Below are 18217 nucleotides of genomic sequence, written 5' to 3'. Positions count from 1 at the left end.
CAATTCTGAGCCTCGATTTTCTCTGAAAAAAGAGAGGTTGAAAGAGTTGACTTCTAAGGATCCCTCTGAGTTTAATGAGTTCCTATGTGAACCCAAGCCCATTAGTTTCAGTTTTTAATTGGGGGCTCTGCCCTGGTTGTTTACCAGAGGGTTCATTTTACCTATGAAATAGAGACTTTCTCATTTACCTCTGTTAACCAATAGCTCTCCCACAATTCTGTGATCTTAAAAAAAAAAAACTGTTTATGAGAACTTGAGCTTCTGCTGCCAAACTTGGGGAGTTTTTCTGAGATGGTATTACATGTGCCCAGACGTGATCCAGGAGCTTTTGAGAAAACACGTGAGACACTGTCACAAAAACTTTCCCACAACTTGACATAAAGGATCCAGAGCTTCCCAGCTGCTGATCTGTACAAAAGGGATGAGGCCATTGAGAGCTGCACAAAAGGGGCTGGGGAAGCAGATACTGGGAGGTGGGGGGGATGTTGTGCTCAGCCACGTTTGTCTTACCTGGGTGGGCACGGGTGGGGGGTAGGGAAGAAAACAAGACATCCAGCGTACAGGAACAGATGTGGCTGAGAACTGATTTGAGTCAGAATTACAGTACATCAGAGCTGAAAGAATCCTTGGCCATCAAGTGCAACCTTCTTTACATATGGGGAAACTGAGGCCCAGAAAAGGGAAAAGAAATTGCTTAAGACTGCATAAAGAGTCATGGGTAGAGCTGGGATTGAAATCTGCTTTTCTGAAGCACACTGCCTTGTACTTAGCGTGTGACTTAGTCCCATCATACCGTGAATCCCTGGAGCATTGGACTTGGTTTTGTTTTTATTTTTTGGTCCTTAGTTATATCCCCAGGGTTTAGCATCAATGTCTGGCACATAGTAGGTACTTCATAAATGATTCCTGACTTGACACTGCTAAAGTTGTAAATCCTACCCATTCTTGGCCCAATCCTGTCCTGAAGTCAAAAATATTTTCCCTGGTAGCTGGCCTTGGAAAAGCAACCTTTACACAACTCCCAGTAAATTAAGGGAAAATAGGCTTGCATGAATCGTGCATATTGTTGCTTATATTTTATATTATCTCTGACACCCTGATATACCTTTCCAGTCTTATGACTTGTTACTCTTTTTCATGTACCCTTGGTCTCAGATACTTCCTACCTGTGTTATTATTGTAGATGAACAAACTGAGACAGACACCTGCTTCACCTATTTTATCCCCTTTAAAAATGTTATTGATGCATTTTGTTTTTACTTTATAAATCTTTATAGGCTTTTCTTTTTATGAAAGATCTTTTGTAACAAAGTAAAACTAATAACACAGTGACCTCATCTTAAAACACATGCAACATTTTATGTCTATAGCACCCCTCCATCTCTCTATTTTTGTTTATCTTGAAAAAGATTACAAAAAAGATCTAAAATGATAAATGTTGGAAGGGTTGTGGGAACCGGAGGCACACTGATATATTCCTGGTAGGATGGGTACCACTTCTTCCCCACCTAAAATTCCTTTTCTCTTCTCTGTCTTTTATGATTTCACTTTTCTTTCTAAGCCCAGATCAAGTCCCATTTTCTCTGTGAAAACTTTTCTGCCTTTATGTATCTCGCTTTTTCTCCTTCCTTGAAAGATTCCAGTTACTCCAATGTAAGTGTCAACAGTTCAGTAGGACAGGAAAAAAAAAAAAAAAAAACAAACAAACAACACTGGAGTTGGGGTGAAAAGAAACCTGGGATTAATTTCTGATGCTGATGGTTAGTTAGTAACTAAACAACCAGGGGCAAACTCCATCCCCTTCTGAGCCTCAGTTTCCTTCTCAGTAAAATGGACATATTGATAGTTGTAGTACTTCCTTCACTGGGTTGTCATGGCATCCAAATGAGACCATTTAGTGGAAACATTTGCCAAATTCTAAGTTGCTCAAAATTGTCAATTATCATTATTGTCATGTGCACATTTTAGGCTGTTGTCCCCAGTTATGCGTCTATGTGCCTTATGCGTCTATGTTTCCCATTTAGTGTCTGGGATATGCGGTAGGTGCTCAGCAAGCAGGTGCTAGGTGATTGACAGGCCATATACATTTTTGACTCAGAATTACAGGAGGGATTTAGCTCAACCTTCTGACCTATCAAAATAGCTGGAAGAAAGGATTTCCCCAAAGCTTCAGCCTCTGAAAGCAGTAGAAATACTATGAGACTAGGCTATGGGTTTCCCCTAGAGGACATCTGCTGTAATAACTCTAGAGAGAACCCTAGAATGGAAATCAAGGGACCTACAACTAGATTAAAGAACCAATTCTGAAATTCATTTGTTGTTTGAGTGTGGACAATTCACATTCTCTCTCTCTGGACTTGAGTCTCTAGTAAATACAAGTATTGGAACAAAACAAAAGATAAGGATTTATAGAAGGAACCTTAGAGGTTGTCTGATCTAACCCCATATTTTATAGATAAGAAAACTGAGGCACACAGAGAAGCAATTTGCTCAAACTTGAATAGATTTGAAATAGCTAAACTGGGAAAATAGAATCTGAAATTTAGAAGTCAAAATTATTTCAAAGGCCTTTTTACCTAAACTGGATATTCTATCTCCCACTTTCATTCCTAGATACTCTCTCTTATTTCTGGCTCTTGGAATTTCCAGCTTCCTTCAAGGCTCAGCTCATTTCTTACTTGAAGTCTTTTCTGATCTCAACCCCATTTGTTGATATTCTCCTCCTCCCCTAAATTACTTTTTTATTCTACTTTTATATTTTGTATTGTGTAGTTATATGGCAAAATGAAGACCTGATTTCAAGTTTAGCTTCTGATAGTTACTAGCTGTGTGAACCTGGACAAACTACTTAATTTCTCTTTGCCTCACTTTCCTTATCTGTAAAATGGGGATAATTACAAAGTCTATCTCCCAGGGTGAAGGTGAGGAGTGAGATAATAATTATAAAGCACCTAGCACATAGTAAGTGCCAAATGAATGTTAGTTATTATTATTGTTGTTATTACTTCTCTGTGAAGATTGTAAACTCTTTGAGTGATAGTTACTAGCTGTGTAAATCTGGACAGACCACTTAACCTCTCTTTGCCTCAGTTTCTTTATCTGTAAAATGGGAATAAGTACAAGGTCTATCTCCCAAGATTAAAGTGAGAAGTGAGATAATTATAAAATATCTAGCCCATAGTAAGTGCCAAATAAATGATGATGATAATAATGATTATTATTATTACTTCTCTGGTAGATTGTAAACTGAATGATAGCTACTAGCTGTGTGAACCTAGACAAGCCACTTAACCTTCCTTTGCCTCAGTTTCCTTATCTGTAAAATGGAGATAAGTACAAGGTTTACCTCCCAAGGTTAAGGTGAGAGGTGAGGTAATTGTAAAACACTTAGCATACAGTACGTGCCAAATAAATGCTAGTTAGTATTATTTTTATTGCTTCTCGGTGTAGATTATTAACTCTTTCGGGACAGAAACTGAGTCACTCTCGTGCTTGTAAACTGCCACAGTGCCCGGGGTCCAGCAGGTGCGGAATAAACATTTGTTGAGTCGCCTTCGATTTTTCTCCTTGCTCCTCGGATCTGGCCGGGAGAGGTCATTCGGAGGAAAGGCTGGGGATCCAACCTCACAGTTAGTTTCGTTGACCAGGAGCTTCCCATCTAGTCCTGGGTGTATTTCTGTTCCCGCTCCCACATGTCCCAGGGGAAAAATCCTCCTCCTCTTCCCCCCTCCCCCAAGCTCGGCTAAGATTTCCCGCCACTCGGCAGTGTGCGCGCGGGGGAGGGGAATGGGGTTATTTCCATTTCCATTCACAGATCTCCCGGCACCACACTTTGTGTCCGGACGCGGAGCGCTATTGATGTCCCACATCAGTGGGCAGCCAGTTCCCAGCTTTTCCAAGGCCAGGTTCCCTCCACTCTCTCTCTCTTGCCACAGAGTCCCCACCTGCTCGGGGTCGGGAGGGGGAGAGGGGGAGCGTCATTATCCGCGGCCTATTCAGCCGGGCCCCGAGCACACAAGAAGAGATGCTTCTCTTATTGTCCAGCCCTGCCTTCTGATTGGTCGGCGAGTGTGGGAAAGTCAGCGAGGCCAGAGCCCCACAGATCCCAGGCCAGGCGGACTGGATAAATACGGGAGCGGTGGAGCGGCGGCCAGTTCAGCCAGCCGCGCTGCTTACCTTCCTCCTACTCTCGCCGTCTCTACCAGCAGCCCCATGGCCCCCAGCACAGACTTCATGGAGCATAGCTCCCTGCTGACTCCCAAAGAGAAAAACAAAGTAAGTTTTCGGCCTGGAAAGAGAACTGGGAACCATTTCTAGTCTTTAAAATAGGGCTGGGGCTGGCTGAGTCCAGGATGGCTTTGTGCTAACCACTATGTTACCCCCCTTTCTTTCTCCACAGCTGAGGAAGCCGGTGGTGGAGAAGATGCGCCGGGACCGCATCAACAGCAGCATCGAGCAGCTGAAACTCCTGCTGGAGAAGGAATTCCAGAGACACCAGCCCAACTCCAAGCTGGAGAAGGCTGACATCCTGGAGATGACCGTCAGCTACCTGAAGCAGCAGAGCCACCTGCAGGGCAAAGGTGAGCCCCGCGCTCTAGACGGTGGAGATGAAGGGGTTCAGGACCGGGACAGGGGCGGGGATGGGTGCTGCTTCTGGAAGCTGCTTCTCATGCCTTTCTCTCCTTCCTTCCTTCTCCAGCTCCAGGTTCTCTCCCTAGAAGCCTGCAGACCGACTTCAAGGAGGGCTACGCCCGCTGCCTGCAGGAAGCCTTCCAGTTCCTCTCCTTCCACAAGGCACAGACGGACACCCAAAGCAAATTGCGCAGCCACTTCCAGAAAAGCTCCTCGGCTGCCTCTGAGGGGCTGGCTCCCTCCTTCCCTGCTCCTGCTCCTGGGAAGCAGCCCGTCCTCAAAGGCCCTCCCAGTCCCCTGTGGCGCCCCTGGTAGATGGACTCATGTCAGCCAGCTTGAGGTTTTCACTCCAGAGGAAGATGGCTGCTGCAGAACCTCCTCTTTTCAGTAGGGAATATTAGTTCCCCCTTAATTTATGTGTGAAGAGAATGGAACACTCGAACTCTTGGCAGTGGACAGAGCCCTGGACTGGGAGTCAGCAGGCCTGGACTCCAAACTCCATTTCTGCCACTTACTGTGTGATCTTGGGCCAGCCACTTCCCTTCACCTCTGAGGTAGCTTCCAGTTTGAAAGGAAAGGAGTCCAGTATTCTGTTGAGAGTGTGGGACTGTACATAGATATGTCTTCATAATGAAGGAGCCCTTAATGGGTGGGAAGGGGCAGGGGCAGGGAGTGGGAGAGGGAAAGGGATTTTTGTTCTGTACATTACAACTGTAGTAAGATTGTAAATCTGTTAAGTGCAGAGATGGGGTGGGGAAGGGGGAGAATTCTCTGACTTGTGTAAGAGCTTTGTGCCTTTGCATCCAGTTTTCCCATCATCCCCTTCCTGTCCCCTTTCTGACATGTGGGTTAGCTTTCTAGAGCTCCTGTCATCTCTGGGAGCCCTCTGTAGTCCATGGGAAGCCCTGATCTCCTGGTGAGTTAGTTTCTCTATCAAGGACTACTTTGGGGAGACAAGGAAGCTAGACCTTGTCAGACCATGGACAGGGAATGGATGCTTTCTATAAGGTAGCTGCTTTACTTTTTCTATTTGTGAAAATAATGGGGGTCACTTTATATTAAAGGATATGAAGGGATGAGGGTGGAGGGTGGGAAGTTGTGGTTGAATGTTATACATTTGAAGAGGTTGATCCTTGTGAGAAATCACTGCCACCAGCCTCAAAGCAGTTGCATCATCCAAGGTGCATGGGACGCCCCTTTGTCCAACAGGGATTTAAGACAGTAGGTGTGCTAGGCACTGGGGCTGCTGGGTGCATACTGTGTATGCTTGGGTATATTTGTACCAGATAATTATGGTAAAGCTAAATAAACACGAGTGAATTTTTATCTCTTTGTCTTGGAATCTCTCTTCTTGTCCGTCTCTTTAACTGGTAAGATCAGAGTTCATCATGGCTCTCTTGTCTAGAGGGAGAAGTGAGGCAAAGGGAAGAGAGGGAGGAGAGGGGACAGGCTCAGGGCACTAAAGTGCCCAAATTCTGGAAACTCGGACCTTCAGAGCTCAATCACTTAGCATGATGGGTTAGTGAATTGTCCATTAGGTCTCACTCTAGGGGAGAAGAGCAGAGTTTGGAGACTTTTATTGTCTCTGATTTCCTTCCAATTTTCTGAAGAAGCTGAACTAAGTGGTAATGACCTTTGTCTAGTGTCGAAAGACCATAACAGTTTCATTCAATTAATCCAACAGGAGTTGATCTGGTTAGGGTTAGTGAGACCACAGAGATACACAATCTCATCTCCTGGGGAGAGGGAGGAATAATCTCAAAGGTCCAGAGTATCCTACTTTGAAAGCAGTCTCATTAAATGACAGATTGAAATGGCCACTTTTAATTGGCCTCCCCTCCAGTGGGGAGGGTGGTCTAGTGGAGAAGTCAGGGAGATTTGAGTTTAAATCCTGCTCCTGACATATACTGGCTGTATGACAACCTCTGAAACCTGAGCACTACTTTTTAAAACAGTAAGTTGTAAAACAGACACTATTGTATTCATTCCTCTTTCATCCTAAAGAGATGAGTCTAGAATCTTTTAAGACATTTTTTCCTTTGGAGTCAGAGCTAAGACTCCTAGTTCCATCAGTTTCCCCTGCCTTCATTCCCATAACACCTTGCTCCTTCTATACCAAGCAGAGAGTATGGAAAACCTGAGTGTGAATCTGATCTCAGTCACTTATTAGATAGGTGACTGGGAAAGTCACTAAACTTTCACCAATACCTCGTTTTCCTCAACTGGAATTGGGATAATACTAGTAAAATTGGAATAATACTAGTACCAATATTCCAGCATTGTAAGAATCAAATAAGATAACATGTAATGCTCTATGTAAGCCTTAAAATGCCATATTACAGTCCCTGCACAAGTAACATTGACATTCTTCTCTATATCCTGAGTTTAGGAGGATAGGAATACCCCTACCCCAGCTTTGTGGTCTCTTACCCCTACTCCAAGCCTAAAAAATCAGTATCAGAACTGCCTCCTTTTGCTTTCTCCATGCTCATGGTTTCAGATTCAAATCCCTCCATATAAATGGTCAAGGATCATGGACTAAGATACATAGAGACTAAGGTGAGCTCTATGGCCACATTGTCCAACTGCCTTATTTTACAGATTAGAAAACTGAGGACCACAGAGGGGAAGTGATTTGCTCATGTCAGCACACACAGTCGGCAAATAGCTGATGGAAGATTTGAACTCAAGTTTCTCCAATAGTAGATTCAATAACAATTCCTTACCTCCACTGAAACCCCTTCTTCTACCAACTTCCACCTGATCATTTTCACTAAACAATAGTTAAATGGTTGAAATGACCACTAGGTGGCACCAAAATGCACAGAGAATTAGACCTATAGTGTAGACACCTTCCTTAGCTTTCAAGACATTTCCTAGCTGTCTGAGTCAGTTTACTCATCTGTAAAATGGAAATAATAATAGCACCTGCTTCCCATGGTTATTGTAAGGCTAAAATGAGAATTCTTTCTTCCACTGCAAATGCTATAATGCTATTTAAATAGAACTTGTTACTTGTATGTTGCAGCTCAAAGTTATTACCTCTCCTAGTTTGGGGGTTTTCTGAGCTTCAGCCAGTTTGGTCTCTTTAGCAACAGAGCAGTTTGGTCTCTTAAGTAACAGGGTAGTGCTGAGAGTTTTGCCATTTTGGTAAAGACCTAAAGAGTTTTGGCAGTGGGGGAGAAGAAATTCAAACCCAAATTAGTTAAGGATTTATGGGTCACAGTGCCCTTATTTAAGGAGTTTGGCTCCTTAATGGGTTAAAATGGGTTTTGAATCTCAGGAGAACTCATTAATAATATTGAGGGATAAAAGCCTGGAGTGGGGAGGTTCAGAAAAGGGTGTCCAGAAAACCCGCTTTTGAAACTTTTCAAACTCTTTTACAAATCATCTCATCTGAGTCTTGAAACAACCCTGTGCAATAGATGCATTTTTATATCCACTTTTTGTTGTTCAATTGTTTTCAATTGTATCTGACCACATTTGGGATTTTCTTAGCAAAAATATTAAAGTGCCTTGTCATTTCTTTCTTCAGTTCATTTTACATTTGAGGAAACTGAGGTCAAGAGGGGTAAGTGATTTGCCCAGGGTCACACAGCTAGTAAGTATCTGGGGCCAGATTTCAATTCAACCAAACAAGTCTTCCTGATTCCAGGTCTGGCACTCTATCTACTAGATGCCTCCATTCCCATTTTATTGATGAGTAAACTGAGACTATGGAACTCAAGGTGACTGATCCAGCATCTTACAGATAGTTAGAAGTAAGAATGGGGGCTAGACTTGGCTTCCTCCAGATGTAGCATTATATCTGCTTTGCCATGTTGCCTTAGTCTGAGCCTTTCCTAAAGCCTGTATCTCCAAATATCTAGATCAATGCTTTCTATACAGTAGGGACTTAGAAAATGTTTTTTTTTAACCTCTATATTGGGTAGGCTCCCATTTATTTAGGCAATCCTAGGGGACGTGTGAGAGTTTGTGTTCTCCTTACTTGCCTCAGTGAAAAAGGCATGGATTTTGAATACTCACATCATACCTCATGGTCTTACTCAGAGGCAGAACTGGCCCCTCTAGTCATTCTGTACTCTGCTCCTTTGGGTGGAATTAGATATCTGGGATCTGCCTCACCCTCAGTGACGCCATGACTCAACTCATTTTCCCAGAGAAAATCCAAGTCAGGCCAGGAGTTAAGATTTAGGGCCCTGCTTGGAAAAGTATAGGAGCATTCATAAAATAAGCTGTAAAATGATAGCCCTCCCACACCAAGTCACAAGAGAACTGCAGGTCCTCCTATGAAACACAAAACCTTTAAGTTTGTCCCTCCAAATGTGCTGCTTTCAGGTGAGGGCAAACCTGAAGATGCTCGAAATGAACTCATTTATAGGGAGAGAAGTAGGCTTCCATAATAGTGGGGAGAGCGAAGTAGGACACACACAGTCCCTCTCCCATCCACCCAATTGGTCTGCCAATGGACAGAACCCAAGAGAAGAAAAGAATGATCCTCAGGCATTATCATTTCAAAGACAGAAGGACAGTCAGGCTGTAGACTCTCATCTCCACGAGAGGATTGCTCTTTCCCTTCTGTTCCCTCCTACAACATCAATTTTGAGGTAATGCTCAGGTCAGTTATACTGTCTTCTTCACTCTTCTCTTAACAATATTTTACTTTCTCTCTCTCTCTGTTGCTCTCTCTTCTCTCTTTTCTTTCTTTCACTCTCTCTCTCTTCTCTCTTTTTTCCTTCCCTCCTCTTTCTCTCTCTTTCTTTGTCTTTCTCCCTTGTTCTCTTTTCTTTCTTTCATTCTCTCTCTTCTCTTTTTCTTTCTATCTCTTTTCTATCACTGTGCCCTCTCTCTATCTGCCTGTCTATCTATGTATCATCTATATATCTATCTCTTCCTTTATCTTTTTGCCCATTTAATGGTGTTTTATTTTTTCCAATGACATGTAAAGATAGTTTTCAACATTCACTTTTCATAAAATTCCAAATTTTTTCTCCTTCCCTTCCTTCCCTTCCCCCTCCCAAGACAGCGAGCAATCCGACATAAGTTATACATATACAGTCATGCTATATATATTTTCATATTAGTCATGTTGTAAAAGAATAATCAGAACTGAAGGAAAAAACTATGAGAAAGGAAAAAGAAAAAAAAAGTGAAAATAGATGCTTTGATTTACATTTAGTCTCCATGGTTCTTCCTCTGTATGTGAACGGCATTTTCCATCATTATTCTTTTGGAATTGTCTTGGATCACTGAATTACTGAGAAGAACTAAATCTATCATAGTCGATCATCACATAAGCTTGTTATTGCTGTGTAGAATGTTTTCCTAGTTCTACTTGCATCACTCAGCATCAGTTCAAATGTCTTTCCAAGCTTTTCTGAACTCGGCCTGCACAGCATTTTTTATAGAACAATAGCATTCTATTTTTTTCATTTACCACATCTTATTCAATCATTCCTCAATTGATGAGCATTTACTTAATTTCCAATTCCTTGCCACCACAAAAAGAGATACTACAAACATTTTTTGCACATGTGAGTCCTTTCCCTTCTTTTATAGTCTCTGAGATATGGACCCAGTAGTAACACTACTCTAGCAAAGGGTATGCCCAGTTTGATAGCCCTTGGGGTATAGTTCCAAATTACTCTCCAGAATGGTTGGATCAGTTCACAATTCCACCAACAGTACTTTAGTATTCCCATATCTCTTTCAACAATATTATTTTCTTTTTCTGTCATCTTAGCCAATCTGATAGGTATGAGGTAGTACTTCTGAGTTGTTTTAATGGTTATTTCTCTCATCAATAGTATGTATCTTCTATCCATCCATCTATCTATCCATCTTTCTCTTTATCTGTCAATTATCTTCCTCTATCCATCCCTCTATCCCTATTTCTATCTTTCTATTATCTATATATATGTATCTACCTCTTATTTCTTTCTCTCTCTTCCCCTTCCTTACTAGTATTTTATTTTTCCAATTATGCATAAAGATAATTTTCAACATTCATTTTTGTAATCTCCTCAAGAGACTGTTGTACAAAATAACACCAATACTTTATAATAATAAACTGTGAATGAGTTAATTATTCTCAGCAATACAATATATCAAGCTTTTGAAGTTAGACAATTTTTGTGTAAATTCAACAATATTAATAAAGGATAAATAATAAATATTTTCTCTACACCATAGGCCACAAACCTTGGTCCTCCTTCCCCGTTTTCCCAATCTTCCTATTTTATCTCCAATTCTTTTCCTCCCTCCATTCTCCCAACATCTCCAAGGAGCTGATTCACTTTTCCCTAGCATTTCCATGCATTTATGTTTTCTCCCATATTAGACTAGGAAATCCTTAAAAATGAGAACTTTTTATTTTTTGTATTTCCAGCATTTAGAATAATGCCTGCCATCCAGAAAATGCTTAATAAATGTTTTTTGATTGATGAAATATCTTGTGTAACCATTGTGTTCCTTAGCTTTCTTTCACTAATAATGAAGAAACTGAGGTTGTTTTTTCTGGAGAAGAAAAGATTTAGGTGGGGGGGGTTTGAATATAGATCCAAAGATTTTTATTGGAATAGGAATTAGAGATCGTTTATTTCAACCTCTCATTTTTCAGAGAAGGAAACTGAGGCTCAGAGAGAGGAAGGTCAGAAAGCTCTCCATTATACCATGATGCCTTTTGTTTCCATTCTCTGAGATTGTGTGATTCTGGGAGTAGAGAGAGGTTGATCTTCACCTGAGAGCCAACAGAATTTAGGTGATTCCTTTCTGGATTTCCAGAGAATAAAGGGGGACTGTTGGTGCTGCCCAACTGAGATTCTGCTTCTGAGAAACTTGGCTGTGTTTTACAATCACCACCAGGTGTCACCTGTGAGTCGTCAGTGAAAGAAGTGGTGCCTTGAGAAAAGAGATTGCAAGACTCAATTACACAAAGTTAGGTTAAGTTTCCTGAATGGCTAATGATAATATTTGTGTCTTCCTTTGTTTATTCCATTTGTGTCAGCAGAAGTCAGCAGTTTTAATGGGAGTTTTCCTTCAAATTAGTGGTGTCATCTATTTAAAATCATCAGCAAGCAGCATATATAATAGGAATAAAATAGATCTATTCCCAATAAGAACAAGGGCAAAAAACAAGGTTGCCCATTATCACCATTACTATTCAGTATTGTATTAGAAATGCTAGCTTTGGCAATAAGAGAAGAAAAAGAAATTAAGAATTAGAGCAGGTAATGAGGAAACCAACTTATCACTCTTTGCAGATGATATGATGATATACTTAGAGGATCAACTAAAAAAACAACTAGAAACAAATAACAGCTTTAGCAAAGTTACAGATATAAAATAAACCCATACAAATTATCAGCATTTCATTAGAATTAAATGTTATTATATATATATATATAGAATATGTGTAGAATTAAATATTATTAACAAAGATCAGCAATAAGACATAAAGAGAAATTCCATTTAAAATAACTATAGACAACATACCATATTTGGGAGTCTGCTTGCCAAAGCAGTCAGGAACTGTATGAACACAATTACAAAACACTTTCTACAAAACATGAATTAAGTCAGATCAAGTAAGCAATTGGAAAAACATCAAATGCTCTTGGGTGGGCCAAGTTAATATAATAAAAATAACAATACTACCTAAATTAATCTATTTATTCAGTGCCATACCAATCAAACTCCCAAGAAATTATTTTACAGATCTAAAAAAAAATAACAACAAAGTTCATCTGAAAGAACAAAAGGTCAAGAATTTAAAGGGAATTAAATTTAAAAAAGCAAATGAAGGTGGTCTAGTTGTAGCAGACCTAAAACTATATTATAAAGCAGCATGTAGCAGTCATCAAAACCATTTGGTATTGGTTAAGAAATAGACTAGTTAATCAATAGAATAGGTCAGGCTCACAAGACAAAATAGTCAATGACAATAGTAATCTAGTATTTGACAAACCCAAAGATCCCAGCTTTTGGTATGAGAACTCACTATTTGATAAAAGAAACTGGGCATTGAATCACACCTAACACTCTATACCAAGATAAAGCCAAATTGGTTCATTATTGAGACATAAAGAGTAATGATGTAAGCAAATTAGAAGAACAAAGGATAATTTACTTCTCAGATCTGTGGAGAAGGAAGGAATCTGTGGCCAAAGAAGAACTGAAGTACATTATTGAAAGTAAAATGGATAATTTTGATTATATTAAGTTAAAAAGTTTTTGTACAAACAAAACCAATACAGACAAGATTAGAAGGGAAATAAATTGGGAACAAAATTTTACATTCAAGGGTGATAAAGGCCTCATTTCTATAGTATATAGAGAACTAACTCAAACTTTTAAGAATTCAAGCCATTCTCCAATTGATAAATGGTCAAAGGATATGAATAGACAATTTTTAGATGAAGAAATCAAAACCATTTTTAGTCATAAAAAAAGGTGTTCTAAATTACTATTGATCAGAGAAATGCAAATTATAAGACAACTCTGAGATACCACTCCAAACCTCTCAGATTGGCCAAGTTCATAGAAGAAGATAATGATGGATATTGGAGAGGGCATAAGAAAACTGGGACACTAATACATTGTTGGTGGAGTTGTGAACTGATTCAACCATTCTTGAGAGCAATTTTGAACTATACCCAAAGGGCTACCAAACTGTGCATATCCTTTGATCCATTAGTGTTTCTATTGGACCTATATCCCAAAGAGATCTTAAAAGAAGGAAAGGGACCCACATGTGTGAAAATGTTTGTGGCAGCCCTTTATGTGGTGGCAAAATACGGGAAACTGAGTGGATGCCCATCAGAAAATGGCTAAATAAGCTATGGCATATGACTATTATGGAACATTATTGTTTTACAAAAAATGATCAGCAGAATGATTTTAGAGAGGCCTGGAAAGAACTATTGCTATTTGAAGTGAGCAGAACCAAGAGAACATTGTACATCGACACAGAAAGATTATACGACAATTAATTCTGAAGGCTATGGCTCTTTTCAACAGTGAGGTGGATTCAAGTTAGTTTCAATGATCTTATGATGAAGAGAGCTATCTGCACCCAGAGAGAGGACTGTGGGAACTGAGTGTGGATCACAACATAGCATTTTCACTCTTTTTGTTGTTGCTTTCTTACATTTTGTTTTCTTTCTCATTTTTTCCCTTTTTGATCTGATTTTCCTTATGCAGCATGATAATTGTGGGAAAATGTGTAGAAGAATTGCCCATGTTTAACATATATTGCATTATTTGCCATCTGGAGGAAGGGGTGGGGAAAAGGGAGAGAAAAAAATTGGACACAAGGTTTTTCAAGGGTAAATGCTGGAAATTATCTATGCATATGTTTTGAAAATAAAAAGATTTAATTAAAAAAAGAAAATCCATTTATACCTATGCTTCTAAGTGTTTTTAAATACAAAAAAAATAAAAGATCTGGGTGTGCTTAGTCTCGAGAAGTCTCGAGAAGTGAGGGAGCAAAGGATACCCATCAGGGATGACATCAGGCTGTTCCTTAGAATATTAGTCTTGTTCTGTTCAGTCCCAAAGATAGAACCAGTCTGAATGGGTGGGAATCACAAAGAGGATCATTGTGATTGGGCTTAAAGTCAGAAAAAGTTTCCTTAGCGTTGGAACTGCTATCAGAAAATGGCTGCTTCAGGAGGGAGGTGGCTCTCCTTGCTTGCATGTTTTCAAATGACAACTAGAGAACTGAGTGCTGGGGAACTGAGGAAGAGGATTCTGGCTTAGGTTTGAGTTAGGGGAGCTGACCCCTAAGATCCATTCTGCTGTCAATCTATGTGATAAGGAAAAGCCAGGGAAAGTCTTGGGAGTGAAGAGTTATATGTAAGGCTTTTGTCTGATCTTGGATCAATGAGTTTCTTTTTCTGAGTTTTGAAATTCTCCTGGGACACGTAAGGGCTGGAAGGGATACAACTATCCCTTCTATATTGCTGGAGTTGGGGCACAGCAACCCTGTGATCTGGAAAATCCATCTAAAATTTTTTGGCTCTCTTTGTACTACAGAAGTCTCAATTATTATGATATTAAGAGATAATATATGTTGATATCACATAGTATGATATATATATATTTTGTGCATTTTTGAGTTTTTAAACTTTTTCTGGCCATCTGTTGGCCTTGGCATATAGTCTATGGCTTCCACAAAACTTCCCCCAAATTCCCACTTAATTTTTTATGCCAATTTTCAATATATTGAAATCATAATAGGAAAAGTTGTGATGTGGAAGGAATGGCTGTAGTTAAACACACACACACACACACAGAATAAACTTGAAAAACTTGGGACAACGCTAAACTGGCTTCTCCCTATATACTCTTAGGTTTCAGGCTGAAATGTCCCACCATGGAAAGATCTGTGACCCTCTGGAGCCTGATGAGTCAGTCACCAATATAGTGCAAGAAACTAGATAACAAGGAGCAACAGATCAGCTAAGGGGAAGGATGTCCAAGAGTTAAGACAGCTGGAAATCTTGATTGTGCTATTGGGAGTACAATGAAATTTCAAGACCAAATCATAATCTCTATCACTGAGACAAAGTTCATGCCAGCAATGGTGGCCATCTCCCACTTGCATCTCCCCTTAGCTTTACAGCCAAAGGCATTTCATATGACATGTGGGATATTTAAGAGAAGCTAAAAGTTTCACCTTCAATATCCAATTTTGGCTGTTGTCCCAAAGCAGAACTTTGTGAGGGAAGCAATAGAGTCTGAGTTCTGAGAGATCAGATAAAGTATGAATCTGTGCCTGGACAGAACAGAGTCAGCTTGTACACCTGGTCATTTGCATATGGTTTATTTTTTTAAACATATACATATGCAGATGTGTGTTAATTTATTTTTTCCCTTTCCTCATCCCATCTCCCCCAAGAAGGCTACAATTAAGCATAGATGCGTGTCTGTGTGTGTGTGTGTGTGTGTGTGTGTGTGTGTAGGCATGTATACACACATATACACACATAGATATTTATAATCATAGTCATACACACATTTACATTCTTATACATCTATGTATGGCTATACCACACTGATTTATCCTCTGTTTCTCTAAAGGTGGATAACAAACATCATCTTATGAAAATCCAAGTCTTTTCATTCTTTTTTAAATCCACCAAATCATTGTTCCCTCCACTACAGAAATATTCCAGATTTATATCATCTGGTTATTTTAAATAACCTAAAACAATATGGATTAATGTGGGTGATATATAATGTAGTTTTATGAATTCTTTTTGAGCAAATGACCATTTAATATTACTCTTTGGGGATAACAGAGGCTTTTAAATTTCAGTATCTTCCTCTGATGATGAACCTGATGTGGGTAAGAGCCCACAGCCAGCAGCTTCCTTGCCCCACTGCTTCTACACTCACTGAGTATGTGCTGAATATGTCATTCTTACCCTAGCCCAAGACTCAGTAACACAAATGGCCTTGGCCTTCCTTATCAGCAGAGGTTTTCTCAGTCTTCTTCGTCTTTGATGTTGACTCCTCACATAGTCTGGGAGATGAAAATTCCTCTGGCTGGGACAGAGCATTCCTTCCCACCATGCTAGTTCCAGGGCCCCCTTGTTTTCAACTGAGCTAAATTGAAAGTATTTACACTTTACAGGAGCCAAACCACAATCCTGGCATCTTTCTTTGGATCTTCTTCAATTGTCTTGGGAGGATGTCTTTTCTGTTCCAACTCTTATTTGTTATTATGCTTCTATGTTTTGTCCTGAGGTACAATTTTGTCTTTTTTTGTGAGTAAAATCTGGAGAGCTTTGAATTTCCTGACCTACTCTACCATCTTCCCAGAATCTTTGATATTCTTGACCTTTTGTCCTTCTAAATGAATTTTGCTATCTTTTTTTTCCAACTCAGTAAAATAAGATTTAGAAATTTAATTGGGATGGCATTGACTACATAGATTAGGTAAAATTGTCATTTTTATTATACTGGCTTTGACTATTCCTGAACATATTTTTCAATTATTTAAATTTGATTTTTTTTGTATAAAAAGTTTTTTTTAATAATTTTGTTTATATATTTCCTGGATTGGTTTTGCCTAGGTATTTTATATTTTATTTATTTATTTATATTTATATTGTTTAGAGTTATTTTAAATGGGTTGTCTTTTACTACCTCTTCTTGTAGGGTTTTGTTTGTGATATATGTGGATTCTGATGACTGATATGGTTTACTTTAATACTTTTATATTCTGCCACTTTGCTCAAATTAATGTTTTAACTAACTTTTTAGTTTGAGTCTTCAGAATTTTCTAAATATATCATCAGATCATCTTCAAAAACAGGTAGTTTTATTATCTCATTGCCCATTTTGATTCCTTTTATTTCTTTCTCGTCTCTTATTATTAGGACTTCCAAAATAATATTGAATAATGTTGGTGACAATGACCATCCTTGTTTCACACCTGATCTTACTGGGAAGGCTTCTAGCTTATCTGCATTACAAATATTGCTTGCTAACTTTTCTCTCATTGGAAATGAGTTAAAAAGAGAATAACACACACACACACACACACACACACACACACACACACACATATATATATATATCTACCATGGTAGATAACTCATTCCCATTTTAACTCATTTCTAAATTCAGAAATAAATAAGAGGTCAAGGTGATTGTATGTGATGAGAGAATAAGGAAGGAACGCTTGGAGGAATAAGTTAAAGAATAGGAAAGCAAGGTAGTGAATAGAAGTAATGTAGAACAGTGAGAAGGGATAGGGGAAATAGGGTGAGAAGGATAATGAAGAAAATATACAACAAGCAATTGTAGCTTAGAATGTGAATGGGATAAATTTACCCATAAATGAAAATAGCAGCTTAAAAACTTGAATTCAACAATATGTTGCTTTCAGGAAACATAAAAATGAGAGATACACACAAAAACAAAATGAAGATCAGGAGTAGAATTTATTATGTAAAAAAGCATATCTAATAATTGTGATCTCAAAGTTTAAGTTGAAATAGATTTAATCAAAAATGAAAAGTAGAGAAATAGCTGCTTCAGTAATAATCCACTGTTTGATAAACCTGCCTGAGAACATTAACTGTTTGGGGAAGAATCACCTATCTGACAAAAAGTTTTGGGGAAAATGGAAAGCATTTTTTAAGAAATTAGGTTTAGACTAATGTAACAGTTATTCAGACAAAGAGCTTTACGTTTTCTCCACCAATGACTATAAAGGGATGGGCTTGGAGTAGAGGAGGAAGACCTGAAATAAATTCACATCTCCAATCAGATCCAGTGGGTAGAGACTCCTATGGTCTTAAGGCAATCAGTTCCATCTATTTTCGTGGTGACAGAGAGGGAAAAAGGTTCCTCAACAAAATTGCTTATACAGTGCCACCTGCTGGTCATTCTAATATTGATCCACAACCTTTTTATAAAAGGTCCTATCATTTAAAAAAAATTGAAGAGAATAAAATCAGATGCCTTTCCCAAATATGGGTCTAGGAAGAATTTTTTTTTATAACAAATGAGAGTGAGAGGTATCACAAAAGACAATAGATCATTTCAATTTCATGAAACAAAAAGTTTTTTT

The 18217-nt window shown here is 39.1% G+C and overlaps 1 protein-coding gene across 1 annotated transcript; it reads left to right on the top strand.

Annotated features, from left to right (window-relative positions):
* Positions 1–2962: 2962 nt before the first annotated feature.
* Positions 2963–5296, top strand: LOC127558179 (transcription factor HES-5-like). Its single transcript, XM_051991409.1, has 3 exons — positions 2963–4275; positions 4400–4580; positions 4700–5296. Exons 1-3 carry the CDS (start codon positions 3787–3789, stop codon positions 4945–4947), a joined length of 918 nt encoding a protein of 305 aa, XP_051847369.1. The 5' UTR covers positions 2963–3786; the 3' UTR covers positions 4948–5296.
* Positions 5297–18217: the final 12921 nt, after the last annotated feature.

The sequence above is a fragment of the Antechinus flavipes genome, chromosome 3 (assembly GCF_016432865.1).
Source record: "Antechinus flavipes isolate AdamAnt ecotype Samford, QLD, Australia chromosome 3, AdamAnt_v2, whole genome shotgun sequence".
NCBI lineage: Eukaryota > Metazoa > Chordata > Mammalia > Dasyuromorphia > Dasyuridae > Antechinus > Antechinus flavipes.
The sequence above is the reverse complement of the archived record's forward strand: the minus strand, read 5'-3'. Positions and strand labels throughout refer to the sequence as shown.

Coding starts and splice junctions, on each gene's coding strand:
- LOC127558179 (XM_051991409.1), top strand. CDS start 3,787: ATGGGGTTATTTCCATTTCCATTCACAGATCTCCCGGCACCACACTTT. Junction 4,276..4,399: donor CTCCCAAAGAGAAAAACAAA/GTAAGTTTTCGG, acceptor CTTTCTCCACAG/CTGAGGAAGCCGGTGGTGGA. Junction 4,581..4,699: donor GAGCCACCTGCAGGGCAAAG/GTGAGCCCCGCG, acceptor TTCCTTCTCCAG/CTCCAGGTTCTCTCCCTAGA.